Source organism: Equus quagga, chromosome 13 (assembly GCF_021613505.1).
Source record: "Equus quagga isolate Etosha38 chromosome 13, UCLA_HA_Equagga_1.0, whole genome shotgun sequence".
Classification (NCBI taxonomy): Eukaryota; Metazoa; Chordata; class Mammalia; order Perissodactyla; family Equidae; genus Equus; species Equus quagga.
Window position 1 is genome coordinate 3,326,385 of NC_060279.1, and position 27,353 is coordinate 3,353,737.

The 27,353-nt window shown below is 47.1% G+C and overlaps 2 protein-coding genes across 6 annotated transcripts in view; one reads left to right on the plus strand and one right to left on the minus strand.

Annotated features, from left to right (window-relative positions):
- Positions 1–9,288, plus strand: part of PFKFB2 (6-phosphofructo-2-kinase/fructose-2,6-biphosphatase 2) — a 36,205-nt gene extending 26,917 nt beyond the window's left edge. For 2 of the 5 annotated variants that reach the window (XM_046680803.1, XM_046680804.1), the window contains exons 16-17: positions 1,504–1,560; positions 8,676–8,779. In XM_046680803.1, coding sequence (XP_046536759.1) covers positions 1,504–1,551 — 48 coding nt within the window. In that variant the 3' untranslated portion in view covers positions 1,552–1,560; positions 8,676–8,779. Of the gene's footprint in view, positions 1–1,503; positions 1,561–8,675 lie in introns of all 5 variants that reach the window. The other 3 variants (XM_046680799.1, XM_046680809.1, XM_046680808.1) reach the window with 3 other exon arrangements.
- A 7,775-nt stretch (positions 9,289–17,063) lies between these two features.
- Positions 17,064–26,384, minus strand: LOC124251274 (palmitoyltransferase ZDHHC19-like). Its single transcript, XM_046683925.1, has 9 exons — positions 26,102–26,384; positions 25,632–25,753; positions 24,954–25,093; positions 24,011–24,183; positions 23,794–23,899; positions 18,318–18,403; positions 17,900–18,104; positions 17,442–17,507; positions 17,064–17,260 (listed from the first exon to the last, which is right to left on the minus strand). The coding sequence occupies exons 1-8, from the start codon at positions 26,218–26,220 to the stop codon at positions 17,478–17,480; spliced, it is 981 nt and encodes a 326-aa protein (XP_046539881.1). The 5' UTR covers positions 26,221–26,384; the 3' UTR covers positions 17,064–17,260; positions 17,442–17,477.
- Between the last annotated feature and the right edge of the window lie 969 nt (positions 26,385–27,353).

Sequence of the window (27,353 nt, forward strand, 5' to 3'; positions counted from 1 at the left end):
TTGTTAGGATACTTTTTCTTGGAGTATGCTGCCCCTTTTTGTGGTATGTTGGAGGGGAGAGAGTCCCAGGCAAGTTCACTGTGATATGATGCTGATGTCACTCCTCCCAGAAAAGCAGATTTAAAAGAGCCTGTATGATCAATTGCTATTCTTGTTGTACTTATGTAAATAATTGGGCCAACTTTATTAAAACTAGACTTATTTTGCAAAGATGTGAGTCTGTATTAGGCTATCTTTGTTGAAAATTAGGGTAAATTTAGAGAGAAAAATTGTGTTTCAATAGAAACTATAATGCACATTTGTGGATGTTGTATTTGGGTTCTGTTAATTGTTTTCAAGGTTTTTGTCTTCTATCTGTAAATAGGACAGGATCCTGAACCCTTTTAGTTTCCTAAAATATGTGGTACCGATCTCCTAATTAACATTTGCAATTTTTTTCTTTCCTTTTCACTTGGAATCATTGAGAACTCAAATCACCCTTTTTCCTGAAGCCCTGCAAACAGAAGCTGGAAACTTGGTATAATCTAAGAGAGGGCACCATGATACATCATGTTTGGACAGTCTTCATGCCTGTTGCTGTGCAAGCCACGCAAAAATGTTTACCTGAACACCTGATGACATCATAGGAGACATTTTAAACTGCAGGGGATGCTTCAACCCTGACATCTAGAGATCTTCTTGACTGACCATCCCCTAGGCTCAGAAATTGGTTTATGATTTGTTCCAACCATTACCCTTGTTTTTCTTTTTCTTTCCCTAAAAATGCTTCTTATTAAATACCTGGTTACTTGCTTACACAATATAGGCCTGACTTTGGGAGATCCTTTCTATGTTCTAGAGATGATCCCAAAGACCTGAAGGGAACTCAGACTGAGGAACTAGACACTGTCAGATGTTTCTCTGCACCATCTTTGTCATGGAGACTGGGTCCTATTGAAATGTTTGATTGGATGGCACCATGTGAAAAATGCCACAAGGAAAAACAATCATGCCATAGAAGTACATCACTATTGGCATCTCCCAGATCTTGGCTGGTTTCATACTCTAGAGCTTGCTTTCTCTGAACGGTCAAGTGGACCTGTGACTGACCGCATGTTGCTGTTCAGAAGACAGTCTGCTCAAGAGAAGTAATAAGCGACTCCCAGGTTCTTACTTACTTACTGGACTAGTAGACAGCAGGCTACTTGTTCACATCAGATGTCCCTTTAGGTTGCAGGCATTAACCTTGATTGGTTTATAGACATCTTCTCCTGGACTCCTTGAGGATTGAGGTCCATTATGGAAGGGATACTAAAATGTGGGCTATTTTGCTAATCTGTGTGGTCATCTATGTTAACCATAAAATGTGAGTTTTAAGTGTTGTTCCAAAGCCATTGATCAGAGTACTAAAATATTAGTCATGCAGAGCATATCTCGCTCTCCCCAACTGTTACCCAAAAATATATTAAAATAAAAGTAAAACAGTTTCATTCCTCTGATCTTCATCTTTGCCCTTTCCAACAGGAAGCAGCTAGAGCGGCCTTTGCCCCCAACCCCAAGACTGAGGACTGATCATTAGAGGTAGGCTCATAAGAAATTGTGCAAGAAGTTAGAAAATCTTTCCTAGAGCAAAAAACTTTGAGAGAAGGTTTGCTGACTGCAGCTGTGCATATTCAGCATAATCAGTTCTTGTTTAAATCTAACCAGATCTTTCTGTCACTCCTTACTATGTGAGTGAGCTGTCTTTCCCAGAAAGTCAGGTCCTGACCTCAAGATTCAGCTCACAAGGCCAAACACAGGCTGAAGAAGAAACTAACCAGAAAAATCCAGACAATCAAGGAAAGAGAAATTCACTCTTCCAGACCAAACACAGGCTTGTGGGAGGGTGCCAACTAACATGGCCACATGGTCCCCTTCCCCTATTTAAAACCCCAGCACATGCTCTGCTTCCCCTACCTAAAACCCCGGATAAAAACCCCTACCTTTTTCCCTTGGAGGACATGGATCTGAGTTCTAACTCCCATCTGCTCATCTGGCTGCCTTTTTTTTTTTAATTGAGTTAATGATAGGTTACGATCTTGTGATATTTCAGTTGTACATTAACGTTTGTTGTTCGTGTTGTAGGTGCACCACTTCACCCTTTGTGCCCACCCCCCACCAAACCCTTCCCCTGGTAGCCACTAATCTGTTCTCTTTGTCAACATTTTTAAATTCCTCATATGAGTGGAGTCATAAAGAGATTATCCTTCCCTAGTTGGCTTATTTCACTTAACATAATCCCTCAAGGTCCATCCATGTTATTGCAAATGGAATGATTTTGTTCTGTTTTACAGCTGAGTAGTATTCCATTGTATATATACCACATCTTCTTTATCCACTCATCTGTTGATGGGCACTTAGGTTGCTTCCACGTCTTGGCTATTGTAAATAATGCTGCAATGAACATTGGGGTGCATAGGACTTTTGGGATGCTGACTTCAAGCTCTTTGGATAGATACCCAGTAGTGGAATGGCTGGATCATATGATAGTTCTATTTTTAATTTTTGAGGAATCTCCATACTGTTTTCTATAGTGGCTGCACTAGTTTGCATTCCCACCAGCAGAGTATGAGGGTTCCTTTTTCTCCACACCTCTCCATCATTTGTCACTTTTTGTTTCAGTTATTTTTGCCATTCTAACAGGTGTAAGGTGATATCTTAGTGCAGTTTTGATTTGCATTTCCCTGATGATTAGTGATGATGAGCATCTTTTCATATGTCTATTGGCCATCTGTATATCTTCTTTGGAGAAATGTCTGTTCACAGGTCCTGCCCATTTTTTTATCAGGTTGTTTGATTTTTTGTTGTTGAGTTGTGAGAGTTCTTTATATATTATGGATATTAAGCCTTTGTCAGATATATGACTTGCAAATAATTTTTCCCAGTTAGTGGGTTGTTTTTTCGTTTCAATCCTGTTTTCATGCCTTGAAGAAGCTCTTTAGTCTGATGAAGTCTCATTTGTTTATTCTTTCTATTGTTTCCCTTGTCTGAGAAGACCTGGTGTCTGAAAAGATCCTTCTAATACTGATGTCAAAGAGTGTACTGCCTACGTTTTCTTCTAGAAGCCTTATGGTTTCAGGTCTCACCTTTAGGTCTTTGATCCATTTTGAGTTTATTTTGGTGAATGGTGAAAAAGAATGGTCAATTTTCATTCTTTTACATATGGCTTTCCAGTTTTCCCAGCACTATTTGTTGAAAAGACTTTCTTTTCTCCATTGTATGCTCTCAGCTCCTTTCTCGAAGATAAGCTGTCCATAGATGTGTGGTTTTATTTCTGGGCTTTCAATCCTGTTCCATTGATCTGTGCACCTGTTTTTGTACCCGTACCATGCTGTTTTGATTACTGTAGCTTTGTAGCATGTTTTGAAGTCAGGGATTGTAATGCCTCCCATTTTGTTCTTTTTCTCAGGGTTGCATTAGCAATTCGGGGTCTTTTGTTGCCCCATATGCATTTGAGGATTCTTTGTTCTAACTCTGTAAAGCATGTCATTGGGATTCTGATTGGGATAGCGTTGAATCTGTAGATTGCTTTAGGTAGAATGGACATTTTAACTATGTTTATTCTTCCAATCCATGTACATGGAATGTCTTTCCATCTCCTTATGTTGTCGTCCAACTCTCTCAGAAAGGCCTTGTAATTTTCATTCTATAGGGCCTTCACTTCCTTAGTTAAATTTACCCTGAGGTATTTTATTCTTTTTGTTGCGATTGTGAATGGGATTGTGTTCTTGAATTCTTTTTCTGTTTGTTTGTTATTAGAATATAGAAATGCTACTGATTTATCCAAATTAATTTTGTACCCTGCAAGTTTGCTGTAGTTGTTGATTACTGCTAAGAATTTTCCAATGGATTCTTTGGTGTTTCCTAGATGTAAGATCATGTCATCTGCAAACAGCGAGAGTTTCACTTCTTCCCTCTGTATTTGGATTCCTTTTATTCCTTTTTCTTGCCTGATTTCTCTGGCCAGGACCTCCAGTACTATGTTAAAGAAGAGTGGTGATAGAGGGCATCCTTGTCTCGTTCCTGTTTTCAGGGGGATGGCACTCAGTTTTTGCCCATTGAATATGATGTTGGCTGTGGGTGTGTCATATATGGCCTTTATTATGTTGAGGTAGTTCCCTTCTGTGCCCATTTTGTTCAGAGTTTTTATCATAAATGGCTGTTGGATCTTGTCAGATGCTTTCTCTGCATCTATTGAGATGATCATGTGGTTTGTATTCCTCAGCTTGTTGATGTGGTGTATCACGTTGACACATTTGTGGATGTTGAACCATCCCTGTGTCCCTGGTATGAATCCCGCCTGATCAGGATGTATGATCCTTTTGATGAATCGCTGAATTCTGCTTGCCAAAATTCTGTTGAGAATTTTTGCATCTATGTTCATCAGTGATATTGGCCTGTAGTTCTCTTTTTTCATGGTGTCCTTGTCAGGCTTTGGTATCAGTGTGATGTGGGCCTCGTAGAATGTGTTAGGAAGGGTTTCATCCTCCCTAATTTTTTGGAATAGCTTGAGAGGGATAGGTGTTAAATCCTCCTGAAAGTTTGGTAGAATTCCCCAGGAAAGCCATCTGGTCCTGGGCTTTTATTCTTTGGAATGTTTTTGATGGCTGTTTCAATCTCTTTCCTTGTGATTGGTCTGTTCAAATTGTCTGCTTCTTCTTGAGTGAGCTTTGGGAGATTGCGGGAGTCCAAGAATTTAACCATTTCCTCTAGGTTATCCATTCTGTTGGCATAGAGTTTTAAGTAGTATTCTCTTATAATCCGTTGTATTTCTGCGGAGTCTGTTGTTATTTCTCCTCTTTCATTTCTGATTTTGTTTATTTGAGCTTTCTCCCTTTTTTTCTTTGTAAGTCTGGCTAGGGCTTTGTCAATTTTCTTTATCTTCTGAAAGAACCAGCTCTTTGTTTCATTGATCCTTTCTACTGCCTTTTTCATTTCAAGTGTATTTATTTCTGCTCTTATTTTTATTATTTTTCCCCTTCTGCTGACTTTGGGCTTTATTTGTTCTTCTTTCTCTAGTTCAGTTAGGTGTCATTTATGATTGCTTTTTTGGGATTTTTCTTGTTTGTTAAGATGTGCCTTTATTGCGATGAATTTTCCTCTGAAGACAGCTTTTGCTGTATCCCATATGAGTTGGTATGGCATGTTATCATTTTCATTTGTCTTCAGGTATTTTTTGATTTCTTCTTTAATTTCTTCTAGGATCCATTGCTTGTTCAGTAGTGTATTGTTTAGTCTCCACATCTTTGTGCTTTTCTCAGCTTTTTTCTTGTAATTAACTTCTAGCCTTATAGCATCATGATCAGAGAAGATGCTTCTTATTATTTCAATTTTTTTTTTATTTGTAGAGGCTTGCCTTGTTTCCAAACATATGGTCTATCCTTGAGAATGTTCCATATGCACTTGAGAAGAATGTGTATTCTGCAGTTTTAGGATGAAGTGATCTATATATGTCTATTAAGTCCAATGGTTTTAGTTTTTAATTTAGCTCCAGTATTTCCTTGTTGATTTTCTGTCTGGATGATCTGTCCATTGATGTGAGTGGGCTATTGAGATCTCCCACTATCATTGTGTTGTTTTTAACATCTTCCTTTAGGTCTGTTAATACTTGCTGTATGAACCTTGGTGCTCCTATGTTGGGTGCATAGATATTTATAAGCGTTATTTCTTCCTTATGAAGTGTCCCTTTGATCATTATATATTGTCCCTCTGTGTCTCTCTTTACCTGTCTTATTTTGAAATCCGCTCTGTGTGGGATAAGATTTGCAACACCTGCTTTCATTTGCTTGCTATTAGCTTGAAGTACTGTCCTCCACCCCTTCACTCTGAGCCTGTGTTTGTCCTTGGGGCTGAGGTGTGTTTCCTGGAGGCAACAAATTGTTGGATCTTGTTCTTTAACCCATTTTGCCACTCTGTGTCTTTTTATTGGAGAGTTCAATCTGTTTATATTGAGAGTGATCATTGATGCATGTGGACTTAATGCTGTCACTCTGTCGCTCGTTATCTGGTTTTCCTGCGTTTCTCTTCCTGTGTGCTTTAGCCTACCCATTTAATACTGCAATTTCTTAAATTTTTGCTTATGTATGTTTTGTGGCTCTGTTCTGTTTTTTTAGTTTACTGGCTATGCTGAAGTTTGTATTTAGAATCTCATGTATAATATAGTTTCTTCTCTGGTGGTCTCTTACTTACTTGACCTAGACTGATTTAGTCCCTTTGCTCTTCCCCTCCTCAATTATTATTTTCATTTCTTGTTTGAACTCATGTTATGAGTTTGTAGTTAGAGTGATAAGATCGTCTTTGCTTTGGTAGTTTCCTTCCCTTTATCCTAATGCTATAGTTGAATATTTGCTATCCTATTCTGGTTCTATCTATCTTGTTCCCTACTCTGTGGTTTGTGACCCCTTTCTCCCTTTTTTCTTTTTTCAGGTATGAGAGCCTTCTTGAGGATTTCTTGTAATGGAGGGCTTTTGGTTACAAATTCCCGTAACTTTTGTTTGTCTGGAAAAGATTTAATTTCTCCCTCATATCTGAAGGATATTCTTGCTGGATAGAGTATTGTTGGCTGAAGATTTTTTGTTTGTTTGTTTAAAGATTTTATTTTTCCCTTTTTCTCCCCAAAGCCCCCCGGTACATAGTTGTATATTCTTTGCCGCGGTTCCCTCTAGTTGTGGCATGTTGGACGCTGCCCCAGCGTGGTCTGATGAGCAGTGCCATGTCCATGCCCAGGATTCGAACCAACGAAACCCTGGGCTGCCTGCAGCGGAGCACGTGAACTCAACCACTTGGCCACAGGGCCAGCCCCTTGGCTGAACATTTTTATCATTTAAACTTTTGAATATGTCACTCCATCCTTTCCTAGCTTGTAAGGTTCCTGTAGAGAAATCTGCTGAAAGTCTGATAGGAGTTCCTTTGTAGGTTATTTTCTTCTGTCTTGCTGACCTGAGTAGTCTTTCTTTGTCTTTCCTTTTTGCCATTTGTACTACTATATGCCTTGCAGTAGATCTTTTTACATTGACAAATCTAGGAGATCTGAAAGCTTCCTCCGCACACATTTCTCCCTCAATCCCTAGATTTGGGAAGTTCTCTTCTAGAATTTCATTAAGCACACTTTCTGCTCCATTTTCCTTTTCCACGTTCTCGGGAATTCCTATGATACTTAACTTCTTTCTCCTCATTGAATCCGCTTTCTCTCAGAGATTTTCCTCATTCTTTTTAATTCTTAGTTCTCTTTCTTCCTCTGTCTGGAGCCATTCAGCCTGTCTATCTTCGATTATGCTAATTTGCTCCTCTGTGGTGTCTACAAGGGTACTCAGGAAATCCATATTCCGTTTTATCTGGTCCATTGTGTTTTTCATCTCTAGTAACTCTGTTTGATTCTTTATAATTTCAATCTCTTTTGTGAAGTAACTCCCGAACCCATTGCCTTGTTTCTCTTTCTCTCTACCTCATTCAGTTTTTTGATTATAGCTACTCTGAACTCATTTTCACTTAGTTTAGCTATTTCCAAGTCCTGAGGATTTAATTCAGAGTTTTTGTTGTTTTCCTTCCGGTCTGGAGCTTTTATAAATTGCTGGATGGTAGAGGAGTGGTTTTTTCTCATGATGGTAGAATTCAGTTGCACTTACAGCCTGTCGTCACTAGATGGGGGTTGAGAGCCGCCCGTTCTGAGCTCTCCGCCTACGGGCAGGATGGTGGCACCCAGCGTAGTTTGCTGGTGAGGAGGGCTGTTTTTCTCACGCGCTGATCTGGATTCGGATCAGTTTTGTGCTCTGGTCTCCGGGGCCCTGGGTTTATGTGGTCCCCACACATGGAAGCAGTCTCCCGTCAGCAGGTTTCCACTGTACCAGCGGCGGGAGTCCTGGACAATCTCCAGTCGCGCAGCCCCTCACCCGCTCCTTTCCGCACCCACGGCAGCCATCGCAGTCTCTAGGGGAGGGAGCGAAGTTCTCTCCTACCCCGTTCCAGCTCCTCCCAGGTCTGCTGCAGGGTCTCCGTCCTCCGTCTTTTTGGTACTGTAGGTCTCTGATGACCTGGCGTTAGGTTTCTTGGCTGAAATTCAGTTTTTTTCCAGTCCTTTGTTGTAGTTTGGAGGGGAGAGAGTCCCGGGTCAGCTCACCCCACCATTTTGCTCCGCCCACTCACCTCATCTGGATGCCTTTTGGTGGTAAACTTCTTTCCTTGTCACATGCCTGGTGATTCAGCTTTTTTCCTTACTGGTCCTACAGTGTGGCAGGTCAACAAGCCTGTGTTTGGGCTCGTTAACCAATATGAACAAGCTTTCAGTAATTTGGGTAGCCCTGCAAGGTGGGGAAAAGCACACTCGAATTCAAGTGAATGGCCCAAAACAAAGAATGTCAATCAATTGGCTTCTGGAAATATTTCATTTCTCGGTTTAAAACATTCACGTCAATTGGCAGCAGTTGTGGCACACACTTTACATAAGGATTAGTCTGTGTTTTCACTGTACACTAATACATTATCTCCTCAATTTAATTATCAGTGGAGTCTTCCTGGAATAATTATGGGGACCCATGCACTTATCTACCTCACCCCAATAGAGATTCCGACCTCCGCCATTCTGACAGAGCTACTCTAATAAGTTAACCTGCCTTGGCATCAACACATGGCTTCTCTTCTTCCTTCATGTTTGACTGAAGGTCATTGCTAGATGCTACAGACCAGAGACTGGGGCTTCTGGAAGCTCAGAGAAGGACAGCCTGAGAAGGGGACACAGGGAAGAGACACATGCTGATACCCTTCTTAGAAGAAGCTGACATGACCATCAGAGCAGACACCCAGGGACCTGACACTCAGGACTCCAGGACTACAAGGGCTGGGAAGAGATGACTTCAGGAATGTAGATTGTGGAGCCAGGGTTGACAGAATGAGAACTCATGCCATATGGCTGAATAACACTGATGAGAGAAATCTGAGTGTGGCTGTGTTTTTCAGAATTTGTGACTGTTTGTTTCAGAATATTGTTGATCAGTTTTAATGTTTTCTTTTCTGATGAGCATACAATAAGCTTCTTTTTTATGCCGTGTGTTCCATCTCCAAAGTCTGACTTTCCCAGGCTATGACCATGACTATGACAATGGTGAAACTTACCTGATTGTGGTTTTTCATTTCAATCTTTCCTTGTCTGACATATTGATCCAAAATATTTGTAAACAACAACTCAGTTTTAAAGAGCACAAATATTTCTTCACCTGGGCACAGCCTACATATTATCCTACATATGTAGGACCTGCAAGTGGTCCTACCTATGATCACTGTGAGGCTGAATATGGAAAACTGTGAATATATTTTACCAGCTAGTTAACTCTCAGGAAAATTTTAAAATGATGCCCTAATAATTTGAATTAAGAGGAGTGCTTTTACATAAATTTAAGCCTGAGGAAATTCCAGCTGCCCTAGGAACATTCTATGAAACTTTTAAAGAAAAGAATAGGCAAAATCACCCAAGCTGTACAGATAATAGAAAGAAGAATTAACGACAACGAGGAAAGTCTATGGGACCTGTGGGACAACATCAAGCACACTAACATTCCTATTTTATGTGTCCTAGAAGGAGAAGAGAGAGACAAAGGGGCAGAGGATTTATTAGAAGAAATAATAGCTGAAAACTTTCCAAACGTAAGGAAGGAAACGGACATCCAGGTACAGGAAGCACAGAGAGCACCAAACAAAAGAAGACCAGAGAGGCTCAGACTAAGATACATTACAGTTAAAATGTGAAGAATTAAAGATGAAGAGAGACTCCTAAAAGCTGCGAGGGAAACGTAACAAGTTACATACAAACAAAATCCCATAAGGCTATCAGCTGACTTCTAAGCACAAATATTACAGGCTACAAGGGAGTGGCACATTCTATTAATAGTGCCGAAAGGAAAAAACCTACAGCCAAGAATACTCTACTTGGCAAGGTTATCGTTCAGAGTGAAAGGAGGGAGAGTTTCCCAGACAAGCAAAAATTAAGGGAGTTTGTCACCAAGAAACAAGTCTTACAAAAAATGATGCAGGGACCTATTGAACTCGGAAAGAGAAGACCACAGATAGGAATAAGAAACTTATGCAAAAAAAAAAAAAGCAATAAAATCACTGGTAAAGGCAAAAATACGGTCAAGGTAGCAGGTCAATCACCTATGAAGATAATAAGAAGGGAAAAAGACAAAAGTACGAAAAATACCTATATCTACAATAAAAGAGTAATGGATACAGATGCACAACAAAAGAGGTTAGATATGATATCAAAAACATGAAATGTGGGAGGAGCAGAGTAAAAGAGGAGAGTTTTTAGAAGAGGTCAAACTAAAGAGATCACCAGCTTCTGATAGATTGCTATGTGCCTAAGATGTTATCTATGAACTTCATGGTCATCACACACCAGGAACCAACAGAATCAGAAACAGAAAATTAAGAGACAGAAATCCAAACGTAATACTAAAAAAGGCAGCAAACCACAAGAGAAGAGAGCAAGAGAAGAAGAAAGGAACAGAGAAGAACTGCTAAATCAACCAGAAAAAAGTAACAAAATGGCAAGGACGTCCTTATCAATAGCTACTTTCAATGTCAATGACTAAATGCTCCAATCAAAAGGCATAGGGTGGCCTAGTGGACAAAAAACAAGACCCATATATGTGCTACCTACAAGAGCGACACTTCAGACCTAACCACACTCACAAACTGAAAGTCAAGAGATGGAAAATGATCCTCTGTGCAAATAGCAAGGAAAGAAAGTTGGGCTAACAATACGAATATCAGAGAAAACAGTCTTTCAAACAAAAATGGTCCCAAGAGACAAAGCAGGTCACCACATAATGATAAAGGGGAAACCCAAGAAGAGGATATAACACTTGTAAATAGCTATGCACTCAACATAGCAGTACCTAAACATAAAAAGCAATTATTAACAGAAATGAAAGGAGAAAGAGGCAGCAACACAATAAACAAGAGGGGGCTTCAACATGACTATAGCAATGGAGAGGTCATCCAAACAGAAGAACAACAGGGAAGCAGTGCTGTTCAACAACACTACAGACCAGGTGGAGTAGCAGATGCACACAGAACATTCCATCCAAAACCCCAGAACACACATTATTTTAAATGCACATGGACCATTCTCCAGGACTTATCACACATTAGGCTGCAAACAAGACTCAACAAATGTCAGAAGACTGAAATAATACCAAGCACCTTTTCTGATCACAACAGCCTGAAACCAGAAATCAACTACAGGCAGAAAATCAGAAAAGACACAAATATGTGGAGACTAAACAAAACGCTACTGAACAAGGATTGGGTCAATGAAAAAATCAAAGGAGAAATAAAAAAATACCTGGAGACAAATGAAAATAAAACATGACATGCAAAATTTATAGGATACAGGGGCTGGCCCTGTCGCCGAGTGGTTAAGTTTGTGTGCTCCACTGCAGGTGGCCCAGTGTCTCGTTGGTTTGACTCGTGGGCGCGGACATGGCACTGCTCATCAAGCCACGTTGAGCCAGCGTCCCACATGCCACAACCAGAGGGACCCACAACAAAGAATATACAACTATGTTCCGGCAGGCTTTTGGGGAGAAAAAGGAAAAGAATAAAAATCTTTAAAAAAATGTATAGGATACAGCAAAAGTAGTTGTAAGAGGGAAGATTACAGCAATACAGCCCTACCTCAACAAACAAGAAAAATCTCAAATACACCATCTGACAGAGCACCTAAAGGAATCGGAAAAAGAAGAACCAGGCCCAAAATCAGCAGAAGGAATGAAATAAGAAATTCAGAGCAGAAATAAATGAAATATAGACTAAAAAACAGTAGAAAAAAATCAATGAAATCCAGAGCTGGTTCTTTGAAAAGATAAACAAAATTCACAAACCTCTAAATAGACTCACCAAGAAAAAAGCAGAGAAGGCTCAAATAAAAAAAATCAGAACGGAAAGAGGACAAATTACCACGGACACTTCGGAAATACAAAAGATTATAAGAGGGTACTATGAAAAGCTATATGCCAACAACTTGGATAATCTAGAAGAAATGGGTCGATTCTTAGACTCTTACAACCTTCCAAAAGTGAATCAAGAAAAATTAGAGGATTGGAGTAGACCAACACGAGGAAGGAGAGCAAAACAGTCATCAAAAACCTCCACAAAAAGAAAAGTGCAGGACCAGACGGCTTCCCTAGTGAATTCTCCCAAACACTCAAAGAAGACTTAATATCTATCTTTCTCAAACTCTTCCGAAAAATTGAAGAGGAAGAGGAGCTTCCTATCTCATTCTATGACGCCAACATTACCCTGATACCGAAACCAGACAAGGACAACACAAAAGAAAGAAAATGAAAAGCCAGTATCACTGATGAACATCCATGCAAAAATCCTCAACATAATACTAGTAATCCAAATACAACAATACATTCAAAAAGTCATACCGCATGATCAAGTGGGATATATTCCAGGGATGCAGTACGGCTCAACATCTGCAAATCAATCAACGTGATACATCACATTATCAAAGTGAAGGATAAAAATCACATGATCATCTCTATGATGCAGAGAAAGCATTTGACAAGATACAGCATCCGTTGATGATAAAAACTCTGAACGAAATGTGGATAGAAGGAAAGTACTCATCAGAATAAAGGCCATACATGTCAAACTCACAGCTAACGTCATTCTCAATGGAGAAAAACTGAAAACTATCCCTGTGAGAACAGGAACCAGACAAGGATGCCCACTGTCATCACCCTTATTTAATATAGTATTGGAAGTCTCAGCCAGAGCAATCAGGCAAGAACAAGAAATAAAAGGAAAGGAAAGGAAGGAAGGAAGTGAAGTTGGAAAGGAAGAAGTGAAACTGTCACTATTTGCAGATGGCATGATTTCACTTATAGAAAACCCTAAAGAATCCACCAAAAAAGTTTTAGAAATAATAAATGAATACGGTAAAGTGGCAGGAAACAAAATCAGCATACAAAAATCAGTTGCATTTCTATATACTATCAATGAAGTAGCAGAAAGAGAAATTAAGAATACAATTGAAATTAAAAGAATAAAATACCTAGGAATAAGATGAAAAACAATTAACTCCAAGTGAGTGAAAGACTCGAATGTAAGACATGAAACCATAAAACTGCCGGAAGAAAATATAAGCAGTAGACTCTTTGACACTGGTCTTCACAGTATCTTTTGGAATACCACGTCTACTCAAGCAAGGGAAACAAAGGGAAAAATTAACAAACGGGACTACATCAGACTAAAAGTCTCTGCAAGGCAAAGGAAACCATGAGCAAAATGAAAAGATGACCTGACAACTGGGAGAAAACATTTGCAAATCATATATCTGACAAGAGTTTAGTCTCCAAAATATATGAAGAATACGTACAAGCCCTCAAAAACACAACATGAAACCTGATCAAAAATTGGGCAGAGGATTTCAACATTTTTCAAGGAAGATACACAGATGACCAACAGACATGAAAAGATGTTCAACATCACTAATTAGGACAGAAATACAAATCAAACTACAATCAGATATCACCGTACCCTGGTCCAAAAGGCTATAATCACCAAGACAAGAAACAATACATGTTGGAGAGGATGTGGAGAAAAGGGAATCCTCATACACTGCTGCTGGGATTACAAACTGGTGCAGCCACTATGGAAAAGAGCATGAAGATTTCTCAAAAAATTAAAAATAGAAATACCATATCACCCAGCATTCCCACTACAGGGTGTTTATCCAAAGAACACGAAATCAACATTCCAAAGAGATTGAGGCACCCTGATGTTCATTACAGCATTACTCACAAGAGGGACGACGTGAAGCGACCCAAGTACCCTTCTAAAGATGAATGGATGAAGAGAATGAGCTGTGTCTATACAACGGACTACGACTCAGCCGCATAAAAGAGACAATCATCCCATTTGCAACAACATGGATGGACCTTCAGGGTATGACGGTAAGCGAAATAAGACACACAGAGAAAGACAAATATTGGATGATTTCACTCATCTGTGGAAGATGAACAAACACGTGGACAAAAAGAACACATTAGTGGTGACTAGAGGGGAAGGGGGCTGGAAGGGAACAAAAGGGGTAGAAGGGCACATGTAGACGGTGACAGATGAAAATTGGAGTAGTGGTGGTGAGCACGATGAAGTGTATACAGAAACTGATACATAGTAACGGACGCTCGGAATCACACAATGTTATAAAGCATTATGAACTCAATAAAAGAATTGAAAAATTAGTAAAACTAGATATGCTGGAGGCTGGTTAGACACACAAAGTGCCTTGATTGAGTCCCTTTACTTATCATGGCAAATGATTATTTTCAAAGTTTCCATCAGAATGAGTCCTCTTTCCTAATTGCATAAATCACATCAGTTATGAGGGCCATGACTGAAGTGTCACTTTCAGAAGGAAATTTCATTTATTAGCTATGACTAGCTCACAACTAGGGAACAAGCACCATCCTTCAGACGTGGAAAAATCCTAAAATTTCCTCCTAGGAAAACGGTAGCTGCCCCCGGGCTTACTTGAGAACACCTCTCCCCCATCAGTGGGCGAGGGACCTCGAGGTGGGTGTGTGGGAATCAAGGCAGGTTCAGCATGAATGGGGAGGAGCTGGAAAGGGAAGGTGGGGGCAGCTCGGCTGAGGCCTCCAGCCCGGCAGGAGAGAGTCTCTGGGGGTGGGGGCAGCGCTCAGCGGAGAGCGTGTGGGGGAGTCAGAGGAAGGGGTGGGCTAGGGCCCTCTTAGCCCTCGAGGGGCGCAGGAGGCTGAATGAAGGGGCTTTCCTAAAGAAATCCTAGAAATCTCTGGTGGGAGGGACAACAAAGAGCCAGAATCAACATCCCAGAGCAGGAGGGGTCATGGCCACCTATCAGCGTCAGAGGAAAGTTGTGTCCTTGCCTGAGGTAACTGAGACCCAGGCTGTTGGGGGACATGACTGACACGTGGCTGAGGACTTGGAAGGCCTGGCCTGAGGCTGGTGAGTCCCCCTTACAGCAGGAGGCAGGGAAGCAGTCGATGCCATCCTGATGACCAGGCACCCGGCTCTGAACCAGGCAGGGCAGTGGAGGGGCGGGCAACAGGGCAGGGCGGGACTAGGGGTCCCAGACCCTGGGGGACCCTGGGCTTCTCAGCCTCCTGCAGAGCACGGCCTCCAGCAGCTGAGACTCCTACAGCCAGCCCTTTCATGAACATCAACCTCCCGGCCTTGTCCCAGGGTCCTGGATCCTCCTCCCGTGAAGCTCAGGCACAGACACCCCCAGGACACCGTTTGGGAGTGGGCCTGAGCACCTCTTCTCAGTGGTGGGCAGCCTGGGCTGCGCTGTGCCTCGGAACACACACACAGGAGGCCCACACAGATTTGGGCACCACTCATACACCTGGGGTCGGGGGTGCAAAAGGTCTCATGTCCTCCCTGTCTCTCATGCGCCCATGGACTTCGGGCTTCCCAGACAGATGAGGCTATTTCAGCATTACTCAGAAATGCAGGCCCCAAGAAGTTTCAATGTGGCAACAGAAGCCATTTAAAGAAGGCCACGATTGGGCTGCCTTTCTGTATGTCAGGAATATCCTACAGCCCTCCCCAGAACCCAGGGTCAACCCTGAGGTCAGCAGCATGAGAGCTGAGAAAATGCTTGCACCCCAGGGGAGCTTCAGACCTGGGAGACCCTGACTCCAAAGCAAAGGGGACATGGGAGAGCTGGAGTCCCTGGGGTTGAGCCCAGAGAGCCAGAACAAGAGGCATGGGTGAGGCTGGGCCAGACACAGAGGGGTCCAAGTCCGTCACGGTCAGGCTGGGAGAGGAGGGAGGGGCAGCCTGTAGGGGTCTCATTGTGTAGAGACCTGGAGCCACGTCCCGCACAGAGGTCACCCACCTCCCCAGGTGGGGTGACACTCCCCAAGGATGAGCTCCTGCCCCAACACACAAGCACGGGCATGCACACACAGCACACACACCTCCACGGGCCCTGGGCTGTTGATCTGGCCCTCTGGCGACATCGTTCCTTCTTACCCTCCCCTGCTCCCGATTTCCCCTGGGCACAGGATGCCAGGAAGCAGTGTGGTGGTGCCCGTCCTCCTCTCCTGAGGAGGCAGTTCTGAAACTCCAGGGTGGCAGGATCACACGGGCACCTGACGAAAACTCAGATTCCGATTCCCGCCCTCCCCCACCCGGAGATTCTGAGTCGGTGCTCTGGGGCCCTGGAATTCTGAGAAGGTGGCCCTTGGAGGAAAACTTGGTGGTCTGTTAGCTGTGTGATGGAGAAAATAATCATCATCATACTGGCTGCTTTCAGTGTGTCCCTACTGTGTGCCTCGTCTTTGCATGAACCACCTCATTTCATCCACTGACTACCTTCCAGGAAGGTGCCGTTATTTCCCATGAGCAGGGTCACACGCTGGCCACTAGAGGAGCCACAGTTTGATGTACTGCCCTCTCCCTGCCCCCCAAGGCCAGCAGAGGCACAGAGCCTAGGGTACCCCGACAAGGACAGGACATGAAACAGCATCTGACTCCTCAACAGGAGGGAGTGACCAGGGTGAGAACGGCTCAGAGCAAAGATGCAGGGTGGACTGTGATAGGGAACACGCGCACTCCACCTTCTGGGATGAGGCCGCGAGAGGGCCCCCTCGTAGCATGAGGTCCAGCCTCAAGCTACACAGGAGGCTCCTATGCTGCACTGCCAGAGCAGGCCACTCTGGGTGGATTCCCGGGCAGCGCGCGCCCTCTTCAGGCAGACAGGGGAGCTGCAGGGTGGAGGCCAGGACTTTCCGGGGAGGACAGCCAGGCACTGCTGGGTTTTCTCTTCCATCATCTGCAGCTCTGCTGTGGTTGTTAGGGTTGCCCCATTTTACGGATGACAGGAATGTTGCGTGTCTTGCCCAAGGTCGCAAAGCCAGCCAGTATTGGACCTTGGTCCCTCCTCCCAGGGTCTTTGTCTCAGCCCCCAGAATGCCCCATTTCCCCCAGCTCCGTGGAAACTGGGACAGACAAAGCCCCAAGGCAGTTGGAGGAGGCAGGCAAAGGGTATTTAATGGGCTTTCTGGGGATCCAGGCACTCCCGCCAGGGGAGTAGGCAGGGACAGGGCACAGAGAGCCTCCACGCAGGATAGAGGAGTGAGGTTCAGGTGTCGAGGCTCCTGGCATCTCCAGGGGCAAAATGGCGAGAGCAGACCAAGGCTGATATGCAGCCTCATGCAGCAGGGGCAGCACTGGGCCAGCTGGCGTGGACCTAAACGCAGAGAGGAGGATGGGGGCTGTCCCTAAGGGCCCACCCTACAGAGCATGGCCCACCAGCTGGGGAGGAAGACACTGTCCAAGCCGCCACCCCCCACACACCGAGCATGGGTGTGGGCTGGCACCACAGAATGCCACTGCAGGGGCCCTTGGGCGGGGGCTTGTGAATTACCTACCCCCACTTCATTCCTGATGCTCCACTTCCACACGGTTCATACACTCAGCTCCAGATTCAAAGTTGCCTTTAAGGAAAGGAATCGGTCCCCCCAAATTACAAACCACTGGACCCCCTTCAGTCCTAATCTGGACACTGAGGCCCAGAAAGGGGAAGAGACTGGGCCAAGGCCAACCAGCAAGGTTGTGGTGTGTTCTTTTCCCTTTGTGTCTCCAGGATCCCCCGGTATATTCTGGAGGCCTGTGACTCTACTTCCAGCGCTCCTGGGGACTACAAGCCCCCTCCCTCGAGCTCTCAGTGCTCCAGCTTCAGGGCCACTGCACCATGCGGGAGCTTCCCCCACATCCGCACAATCTGGAGATGCCCATTCCCAACACCACAGGCACAGGCAGCTGCACTTGTACATGCACACACACACACACACACGCACGCGCGCACACAAACACGCAGACACCTCACCTCCTGGAGATCTGCAGGATCTCGACTCCCTGGGGGAGCCCGTCCCGGTGTGTAGAGACCCAGAGTTTGGACGTGGGGGCGAGACCCTGGCCCGGGGGTGGCTGGAGGACCGGGCCCCGAGGGGCCTCTCGAGCAGTGCAGGGTCTGCATGGGCACCCAGTCAGGCCCCACCGCGCTCTGTAGACCAACGGCTTCGGCCATGTACCTGGGGAGCACAAGCCAGATGGGAGGGGTCGCAACCCTCCAGGCCTGGTCCCCCTCAGCTTGGGGAGCACAAAGCACCAGCTCGTCCGTGCAGGGAGCTGGGGCCCATCGCATCCAGGCTGCCGGGCCCTCTGCCCCATTTCTTGGATGAGAATCCCAGCTTCACCCCACCAGCCCCAGGGTCACCACTTGGGCCTCTGCTGTGCAAACTCACTTGGGTCCTCGTAGCGCGAAAATTGTGAAACACCAGTTTCCAGCACAGCCAAGGTCGAAAGGGTTGTTTACATACAGGTATTGGTACTGGAGGGGGCAAGGGGAGGAAGAAGAGCTCAGATCCAGCAGGACTGGGACGGCCACCACCACTCCCCACCCTGAGCCTGTCAGCTCAGCCCAGGGCTGCAGCAAGACCCCAAGGGACAGAAGCTGCGAGTGTCAGCCAAGGCCTCCCCCAACCCACCTCCGAGTAGCTCTCTCCAGGCCACCCCTGGCCCTGCACCCCGTCTCCTGCCGTCTCAGGGATCCTCCCCTCACCCGGCACCCCCTTGGCAGCATCCTCCCATCTCTGCCTCCTTTGGCCACACACATCCTCCTGCCACCTCTTTCCAAACACACTATCATATCAACCGTTTGCCATGAAACTGCTCCAATGACACGTCCACCCCCCGCTGCCCCTTCTCTGCTGTCCCAGCTCTCAGTTTTTCTACACTTGTGCCTTCCCTGAATTTCACTCTCTGGAAGGGCAGTTGGTTGGGGCCCAATCATACTTCCCTAACCACACTCACATGGCCCTGGACATCTGGGCGCCACGTCCTGAGCACCCAGTGCAGGAAAGGTGAGGCCCAAAGGTCAAGTCCTTGCCTGGACACTGCTGACCAGGCTCTGCTCCTCCCTGCTCTCCACCCATCGGGCTAGCTCCGACCTCTTCCGCAGGGCAGGCCCAGTCTCACCCCGAATACAAGAGCCCCGGCTACAAAATGTCTGTCACGACCAAAAGTGGCCCAGGAGCACCTCTGCTCACCGCCAGCTCTTCTTGAGCCCTGCCCCTGTCACAAAGATGTTGATCTTCAGAACTATTCTGCTCCAAAAGGAGCCAGGACTCCATGCAGGACAGCTTAGCCCCGGGGCAGGAAAAGTCAAGAGGGCTCCAGAAGTTCCCATGGTTGCCATATAGCAACACTAACCACTGTGAGAGTTTGAGTCCTGCCTTCTTGAAGGTGTTGAAAGCATTTAAGGGACACTAAATGGTGAACAGAGTTAGGGGAAATTTACTACCAAAATTTCAAATGTAGAGAAATCCATTTTGATGTCTGAGATGTATACACAGCACAGGAGAACGTTGCTTGCTCGGTGCTTAAAGGAGTGATACCTGTTGGATGGATTCACGAGGACTGACTAAGAGCTAGCGCAACTTCCCCTTCCCACAGGGGACCAATCGGCCGTGACTGGAACCCACAGCTCCGAGCTCCCACCCTGTCCTCTCTCACTGGCTCCACACCTGGGTCTCCTGCCCCAACTGTGAGTCTCAAATGTCCTCACGGTCCGCAGGGCCAAAACCAAAGTGGGCATCTCGTTGCCCCATCTCCTGCCACCTCCCTGCGGCCTCTGCTCTGGCGCCTTCTTCCCGAGGGCTTAGAGCTCCAGGCTTCTCTCTCTCTCTCTCTCTCTCTCCCTCCCCTTCTATCCCAGAGCCTTATGCATTCCTTTGTCTGCAGTTTCGCTCATTAGCTCATAAATATTTGGGGCCTCAACAACCTTTCAGGCACATCAGTGGGGACTGAGGACACCCCACAAACAATAGAGCCAACTGGAGCCTGCAGGGTGGGGAGGGCAGCTGGGCAGGGAGAGCAGCAGAGAGAGGGGATGAGAGCGAAGAGCAGGCAAACCAGGCCAAGACTCCAGGGTGCAGGCAGAGCAGCAGCAGCCAGGAAAGCAGGGGGAGCCAGGCCTGAGGGGCCGGGGACGGTCACGGCAGGCGCCCTCAGCCTCAGGTGGGGCTGAGTGCAGCCCGGAAACATCCGTCTGAGGACTGCACACTGGCTTTGGCCACCTTGAGGGCGCAGAATCAGTGTGACAGTGAGGACAGAGGCTGAAGTGGGCTGAGGAAGTTGAATGGCACTCGAGCACAGACAACCCTCTCAGGAACTACGGCTGTGCTGAGGGGAGAGTAGGACATGTGGAGCGGAGGACGGTGATGTGATTGGAGGTTTGCTTTGTTTTTCAGATGAGAGAGACGTGAACATGTGTAAATGATGATGGGAAGGAACAGTAACAATAACCATGATGTATAGGACACTTACTTATATCAGCCGCTGTGCTACGTGTCTTACCCAAAGTAACCCACGTGACCTCCTTTTACAGATGGGGAAACTGAGGCACCAGGTGAATAAGTCACATGCCCAAACTCTCCCTGCTGCTATGCTGTGCAGCCGTGATTTCAATTTACGTGGACTGGCTCCAGAGCCCTTGCTATATCAACCACTAAGCAAGCGGCCCAGCAGAAGTGGTGGTCAGGGGAGGCAGGTAGGAAGGAAATGAAGTTGAGGTGTGTGAAGAACACCTGAGCGGGTTCTGCAGGTGATGGGGAAGCGTGCCTGGTGAATGTCAAAGAGAAGACCACATTTCCGTTTCTCAAGGCTGGAGAGCCTGGATGGGAGACCCCCATTCTGAGCAGTGGAGGGAGGGCAGGCCTCTGGCCTGACCTAGGACTGAAGAAGCACAGGATGTGCGAAGGGACAGTGCCGCCCAAGAGAGGCTGAAATGATGGACTGAATCTGGAGAGGGAAGACAGGCAGACCACAGGGGGCTGGTGAGTCAGGGCTGAGCAGACGAGGCACAGGTGAGCTGGCAAACAAATATGGGTGGATGGAGTGATGGAGTGGTGACTGGAAGGATGAGAGGTGGAGGGCAGAGAGGATTCCTCCGTCCTTTCAGCTGTCTCAATGTCACCAGGCGCCCCCTCACCAACGGGGCCCACTACAGTCTTTCTAAAACCGCTTGGAGTCAGGCCACAGTCCTGCGAAAGGAAACCCAGGGCAAGGATGTTCACTTTGACCCCTCCAAGTGAACACCAGACCAGAGGTCCAAGACATTGTAGTCAGAAAAGGAAAAAACAAAGACATGTTTATCGGAAAGGAAGAAATGAAACTGCTCTAACCCACAGATGACATGTTTTTCTATGTGGATCAACAAAAAAGCTTTGAGAGCTCATAAGAGACTCTAGCAAAACTGCAAGATCCCAATCCGATAGAGAAAATTCCATTGTAGTTTCTTATAATAATAAACAAATGGAAAAGAAATTTGAAAAACTTTAGAGTAACACAAAAACCCGTGAAGTACTCAGAAAAAAACCCAACACAATGTATGCAAGATCTATACTAAAAACTGCAAAGACACTCATGAAAGAAATCAGGGATGACCTAAATAAATGGAGAGGAATCCCGCGTTCATGGATTCAAAACTCAATGTTGTGAAAATGTTCAATTTCCAAATTGGTCTATGGGTTCCACGCAATCCAAATGAAAACCTCAGCAAACATTTTTATAGAAATTCACAAGTTGTTTCTAAAAATTATAAAGACAATCAAAGGAACTAGGACAGCCAAAGGAACTTTGAAAAAGAAGGAAAAAGTTGGAGGCCTCATATTGAGTGACTTCGAGACTTAAGAGAAACTTACTAATGAAGCCAGTGTGGCATCGGCCAAAGAAGAGAGGGTTCAGAAACACACCCAAACCTATAGAGTCAATTGATTTTTGGCAAATGTGCAAAGGCACCTCCATGGGAAAAGGATGGTCTTTTCAGCAAACGGTGGTGGCACAACCCATACGCAAAAAAAATAAATCTCAACTCATATCTTGCATCAGATACAAAATTTAAGCTGAAATGATTCAGAGGCCTACCAGAAAATCTACAACTATAAAACTTCTTGAAGAAAACATATGAGAATATCTTGGGGATGTCTGGTTAGGCAACGATTGTTTCATTACAACACCAAAGACACAATCCTTAAAAGAAAAGCTGATATGGCACTTCACCAAGTCGAAAACTTCTGATCTTTGAAAGATGCTGTAAAGAAAATGACATGACAAGCCACAGTCTGCGAAAAAATATTTGCAAAACACATATCTGAGTCCAGGATACAGACAGAACTCTTAAAACTCAATAAGAAGAAAACAACACAATTTTTCTGAATGGGCGAAAGATTGGAACAGACACAAATCACAGATAGACGGTCGGCAAACAAGAACACGAGAAGATGCTCAGCATCATCAGTCATTAGGAACACGCAAACACAACCACAACAAGATACCACCACACATTCGTTAGACGAAAGTAAGGAAACAAAACACAGAAGAGCTGACGACGTCAAACGACAGTGAAAATGGAGAAACGACTGGAATTCTCCTACGTTGCTTGTGGGAATGCCAAATGGTACAGGCATTTTGGAAGACAACTGGGCAGTGGCTTACAAAGGGAAACATTCCGGTACCATACAACCCAGCAAGGCCACCTTGAAGGATTTATCAACAAAGAAGTGGAAACATGTCCAGGGGCCTGGACACGAATGTTTATAACCACATTTCATGATCACCAAAAACTGGAAACCACCAAAATATCCTTCAATTGGCAAAAGGATCAACAAGGCATGCATAGGTATATCCATAGGATGGAATAGTACACAGCAAGAGAAGGAAGAACCTCCTCATATAGGCAACACCACGGATGAATCTTGAATAAATTTTGCTACGTGAAACACAGCAGACTCAAAAGTCTGTGAATTCCATTTACAGGAGGATCGGGAAAGAGAAACACTATGGGGATAGTACAACTCAGTGGTTGCCAGGGGCAGCAGGTATGGGGACATATTGACTGCAAAAGACCATCCGAGAATTTGGGGGCTGACGGAACTGTTCTGAATTTTAATTATGGTCGTGGTTACAGGACTGTCTGTGCTTGCCCACACTCATAGAATCGGGTGCTTAAAAAAGGTGAATTTTACTGTATGTCAAAAAAAAAAAAAAGGAGTCCTGCCGTGGCGCCCAGGTTCCTGGTCCCAAGACTCAATTTCTCCACCTGACGTTCCGAGCCTTTTCCGTCCGGCCAGTGCCAAAGAGGCCACTTCCATTTCCAATCCACTTTCTGCTCCATTTACAACTGTCTCGTCACCATCTCGTCAACAGTCTGCACACTTTGGGGCATCCCTGCCTTTTGGTAAGCTGTGCCCCTCACCTGCAATGCCCTCCCCTCTGCCCTCGCCCACCCAAAACCTCTCCACCGCGGTCCTCTCTGAACTCTCCGTTCCCTCTCTGAGTCTGTGCTGCACAGAGCGGTCAGGCCAATCTCTCAGTGTTCACCAGCCCCTGGCGGGAGTTATTCTGACTTCAGGCTCCTCATCACCACCAGCACAGGATGGAGCCTCACTCACCACTGCGCACAGCGCTCAAAATACTGCATGCGCGACCTGGCACACAGGAGGCCCTGGACGCAGGGCACCCAGTCGGGAGGGTGACACTGAGCCCCAGTGGAGGCACCACAGGAGCTGAATCAGGGTCTGAAGGGTTAAGGAGGCACCTTCGAGGGAGGGCAGGCCATGAGGACCAGGGCGGTGGAGGAAGAGTGGAAGGTGCGGAGGTCCGGGAGGGACAAGGGGACCGCCCACAGCTCAGTGTCGTGGCTCCCCCGGGCCCACATACCTTGCCCTCGTGGGAGCGCTCAGCCTTGCTAACCGACCAGGCCTTGATGAGCAGCAGCACGAAGAGAGGCACCAGGAAGCCGGCGGCGGGTACAGCCACCCCGATGCTGCCCTGGAGCTAAGGAGCCGCGCCTTGAACCCTGCCCCCTGCCCCCACCCCAAGGCTCTCCCAGCCCTCCTCATCGCCCCCAAAGTGGGCCCCACAGCCTGGTGGATACGTGATGATCTTGTCCAGACCGTAGGGCAGGTGGGTCGTGCGCACCAGGACCGTCACACAGGCGACCAGCACGGCGAGAGTGTATAGACACAGGGACAGGACCAGCAGCAGGTAAAGCCGGTAATTGCGGTGCCCGACACAGTTATTCACCCACCTGCTGTGGTGGTCAAAGTCCTGGGCGAGAGTGAGAGGGGGCGCCCTCCAGATCATGACCGTGGCCCAGCCTCCAACGCCCCTAAACCTGAGCCAAAATGTCACTATCGCTGGCGTTTCTGTGGTGAGAGCACTTTGGGGCTCTGTGGTTCAAGATCACTTGTCACAAGGCCTCTAGAGACAAGGCGCACCTAGCCTTCTGTGGGACACTTCCTGCTGTACCCTCAGCAGGACCTCTGTTTTGACATCCACTGAATGAGAGTAAGAATGACACAGCCCCCTGCACCCCCCATCCTCTCAGGGTTGTAAGCAGGAGAGAAGACAGCACATTTGTAAACCTTGGCAGGCTATACACAGGAGAGACAAGCTCTCAGAATCCAGAAGATTGTCGGGCCTGGAGCCCCGGAAGAGGACAGGCGAATCTCCCCAGGCCAGATCTGCAGCCCGCCATAGGCCCCCTGGGCATCTAGTGTCAGTGAGGCCTGGGGTAGGACACGGGTGCCTTTCCTCCCCCTGGCCTGACCAGGCCAAGCATAGATGTGGATGCACCTGTGCCTGTCAGCACCTGAGTGGGCAAGGGCCAGCCTCCCAGGACAGCAGCAGGCACAGACGCAGTGACCTGCATGAGTGACCAAGAGTGGCTGGGAGTTACAGCCACCGTTGGCCTTTTGTAGTCCTGGTAGTGTTTTCACGCCTGCCACGGCCACCCGGAGTCAATGGGCCTCTGGGCCCAAGCCGAGTTCAGGGCAGGGGTGGGAGAGGGCAGGGGGGCAGATGAGAGGGGTGCTCACCTCCACACAAATGTTGCACCGGGGGCAGTGGTGGGTCCGGGGCGGGCGGTGGAAGCGGCACTTTGGGCACCACTGCAGGTGGAAGGCCCTGTGGTTCACCCACACCACAGGCATCATCATGGGGTCCAGTTCGTTGGAGCCTGGCGTGGGAAGAGGATTGGGCAGCAGCAGGAACCCTTCCGTCACTCTGCTGCTGGCAGGGGTGGGGGCAGCCCCGCAGCATCACAGGGCTCCAGGAAGGGTGGGGAGGAGGTGGGCATGGGAATCCCCGGTCCCCACTCGGCTGGCTGACCGAACTGGGAGACGCTGGCAGCCCAAGGGAAGGTAATTTGCAGCCAGAGGAGCTCTGTGAGGACGCAGGCCTTCGCAACTGGGACTGATGCTTTCAGGAGAGTGTGCAGTGGGAAGGAAGACGAGAACTGAGTGGTTGTCAATACCTGGCTTCTCTCCCTGGCCTGCCCCGCCCTCCCCTCCAGGGTAACTGGAAACCTCCAGAATTCTCTTTTCCACATCGTGGCGGATTGGGTCAGGAAGCAAAGAAGTAGGGCCCAAGCAGATGAGGAGGTGGGAGAAGGGGTCTTGAGGCCCGGGAGGGGAGTGGGGAGCACGTTAGGAATCATGCTTGCAGGCAGGAGCCTTTCGGCTGCTACCTCCTTCTTCCAGGGGCCGAGAACTCACCTTGATGTAGGGTGCCAGGGTCTGACCCATTGAGGGCGATGAGACAGCAGAAGGTGAGCACGAAGAGGGGGCCCAAGATGACGGGATAGACCCACTCGCCGTTCTGCACCAGCCATCTGCAACTGAGACCAGAGCAGGACTCAGCCCTGATCGGCGGGAGGCCCTGAGTTCCCCCCAGGACTCAGTCCACCTGGTCAGGACTCACAGACCTTCAAGCCTGCCATAAATATCCAGGCTAGTGACAGATCCATAGAAGCTCCACCAGATGTCACCCAACACGACCCACCACCACCAGCTCCCAGGGGCACCAAGCACTCTATGCCTCGGTGCCTTTGCACATTCGGGTCCCTCTGCCTAGAATAGCCTCCCTTCCATGACCCCTCTTCTGCACTTCCCCTGCTCCATGTTATCATCATCTCTCTTCCTTTCTGTGTCTGTCAGAAACCTGCCGGCCTGTGTGGGAGACTCACGGGAAAGCAAAGAACAGGCCACTCAGGATGAGCAGCATCACTGCACTGAGAGCGGCACACAAGCTCGGGAGCATCCAGGGAAGCAGGCCCTGAGGTCGGCCAGCCCGCGACAGCGGCATGGCGGCACCTCCAGGGCCCACAGGCGCCCTCGCCAACACTGGCTCCAGGAGCCCTATCTCCAAAGCGGTCGCTCAAGAGATAGTGAGCGCTCAAGCCACGGCCCAGGGTAGAAGGCACGAGTCCCAGTGTGATGTCACAGAAGCTGAGAATGTGAGCGAGGGGCTCTGCAGCCTATGACCAGCACCTCCAACGGCAACGCCCCCACCCCCACTTGCTGGGGACGGAGAGGTCCTGCCCTGGCCAGGTGGGCTTCCAGACCCCAGCAGAGTTTCGAAGCACATGGGGAGAAGGGGCTGATTCCAATCGCCCTTTCGGGGGAAGTGCTGATCGAAGCAAACCGTGCTCATTGCTCACTCTGTCTCCAGTTTTTCCTTTCTGCTCTCATGAAATTCCCCTTTGGGGTTGGGGCAGTGAAATAATTTCCCAGCTTCCCTCGTTTCCAGGCTTCTCTTGACAAAAGTTTGGTCAACGGGATTTAAGTGGATCTCTGTGGTTTCTAGAAAAGCTTCTAGCTCCCTGATCAAAGGGGAAAGGGACACCGTTGGCACAGCTCTGTTCCTTCTTCCTGTCTTGAACCTCGATGTGCTGGCCGGGAGTGCCCTCTTGGGCCCATTAGGCAACAAGTCAACATGCTACACAGACACCCTTTGATGACAGTCTTGACACTGCCCCGATCTAGAACTGCCTCCCTCTGAGCTGCTTATGAGGGGACAAAATCACTGCTCCTCTGTGACATGCAGCTGACAGTTGTCATTCGTTTTAGCTACTGAGCACCTGAACCCCTCTGTGTCTGGCAGAGTCCCCCAACTGTGAGTCAGAGCTCCAACAGACCTGTGACTCAGGGGCCACCAGTCAGCTTCAGACCTGCCACCACCACCCGACTATGGGGTCTGTGCTGAGAGGCAGCCCCCGCACACATTTTCAGAACTCCGTGTTGAAACGTAGTGGCCATTTTGAAGGTCTCTTTAATTTCAACATGATTATATTAGCCTTGGACGTGGATAAAATCTGTAATCCCAAGATTCCTTCCTTGCTGTCCAAAGTTAGGATGATATTGATACATAGTTTTGGAATGACTGAGTAGAAACATTACTCCTTTATCAACAAATGGAGGAGGCAGAGCTCATGCTGC

What these genes read in the sequence shown, in the direction of transcription:
- LOC124251274 (XM_046683925.1), bottom strand. Translation starts at nt 26,220, where the DNA reads ATGCCGCTGTCGCGGGCTGGCCGACCTCAGGGCCTGCTTCCCTGGATG. An exon ending in GGCCTGTTCTTTGCTTTCCC is followed by an intron (nt 25,754 to 26,101) that starts GTGAGTCTCCCA and finishes CTCTGGTCTCAG; the next exon opens with TTGCAGATGGCTGGTGCAGA. An exon ending in ATCCTGCAGATCTCCAGGAG is followed by an intron (nt 17,508 to 17,899) that starts GTGAGGTGTCTG and finishes CTTTCCTTAAAG; the next exon opens with GCAACTTTGAATCTGGAGCT.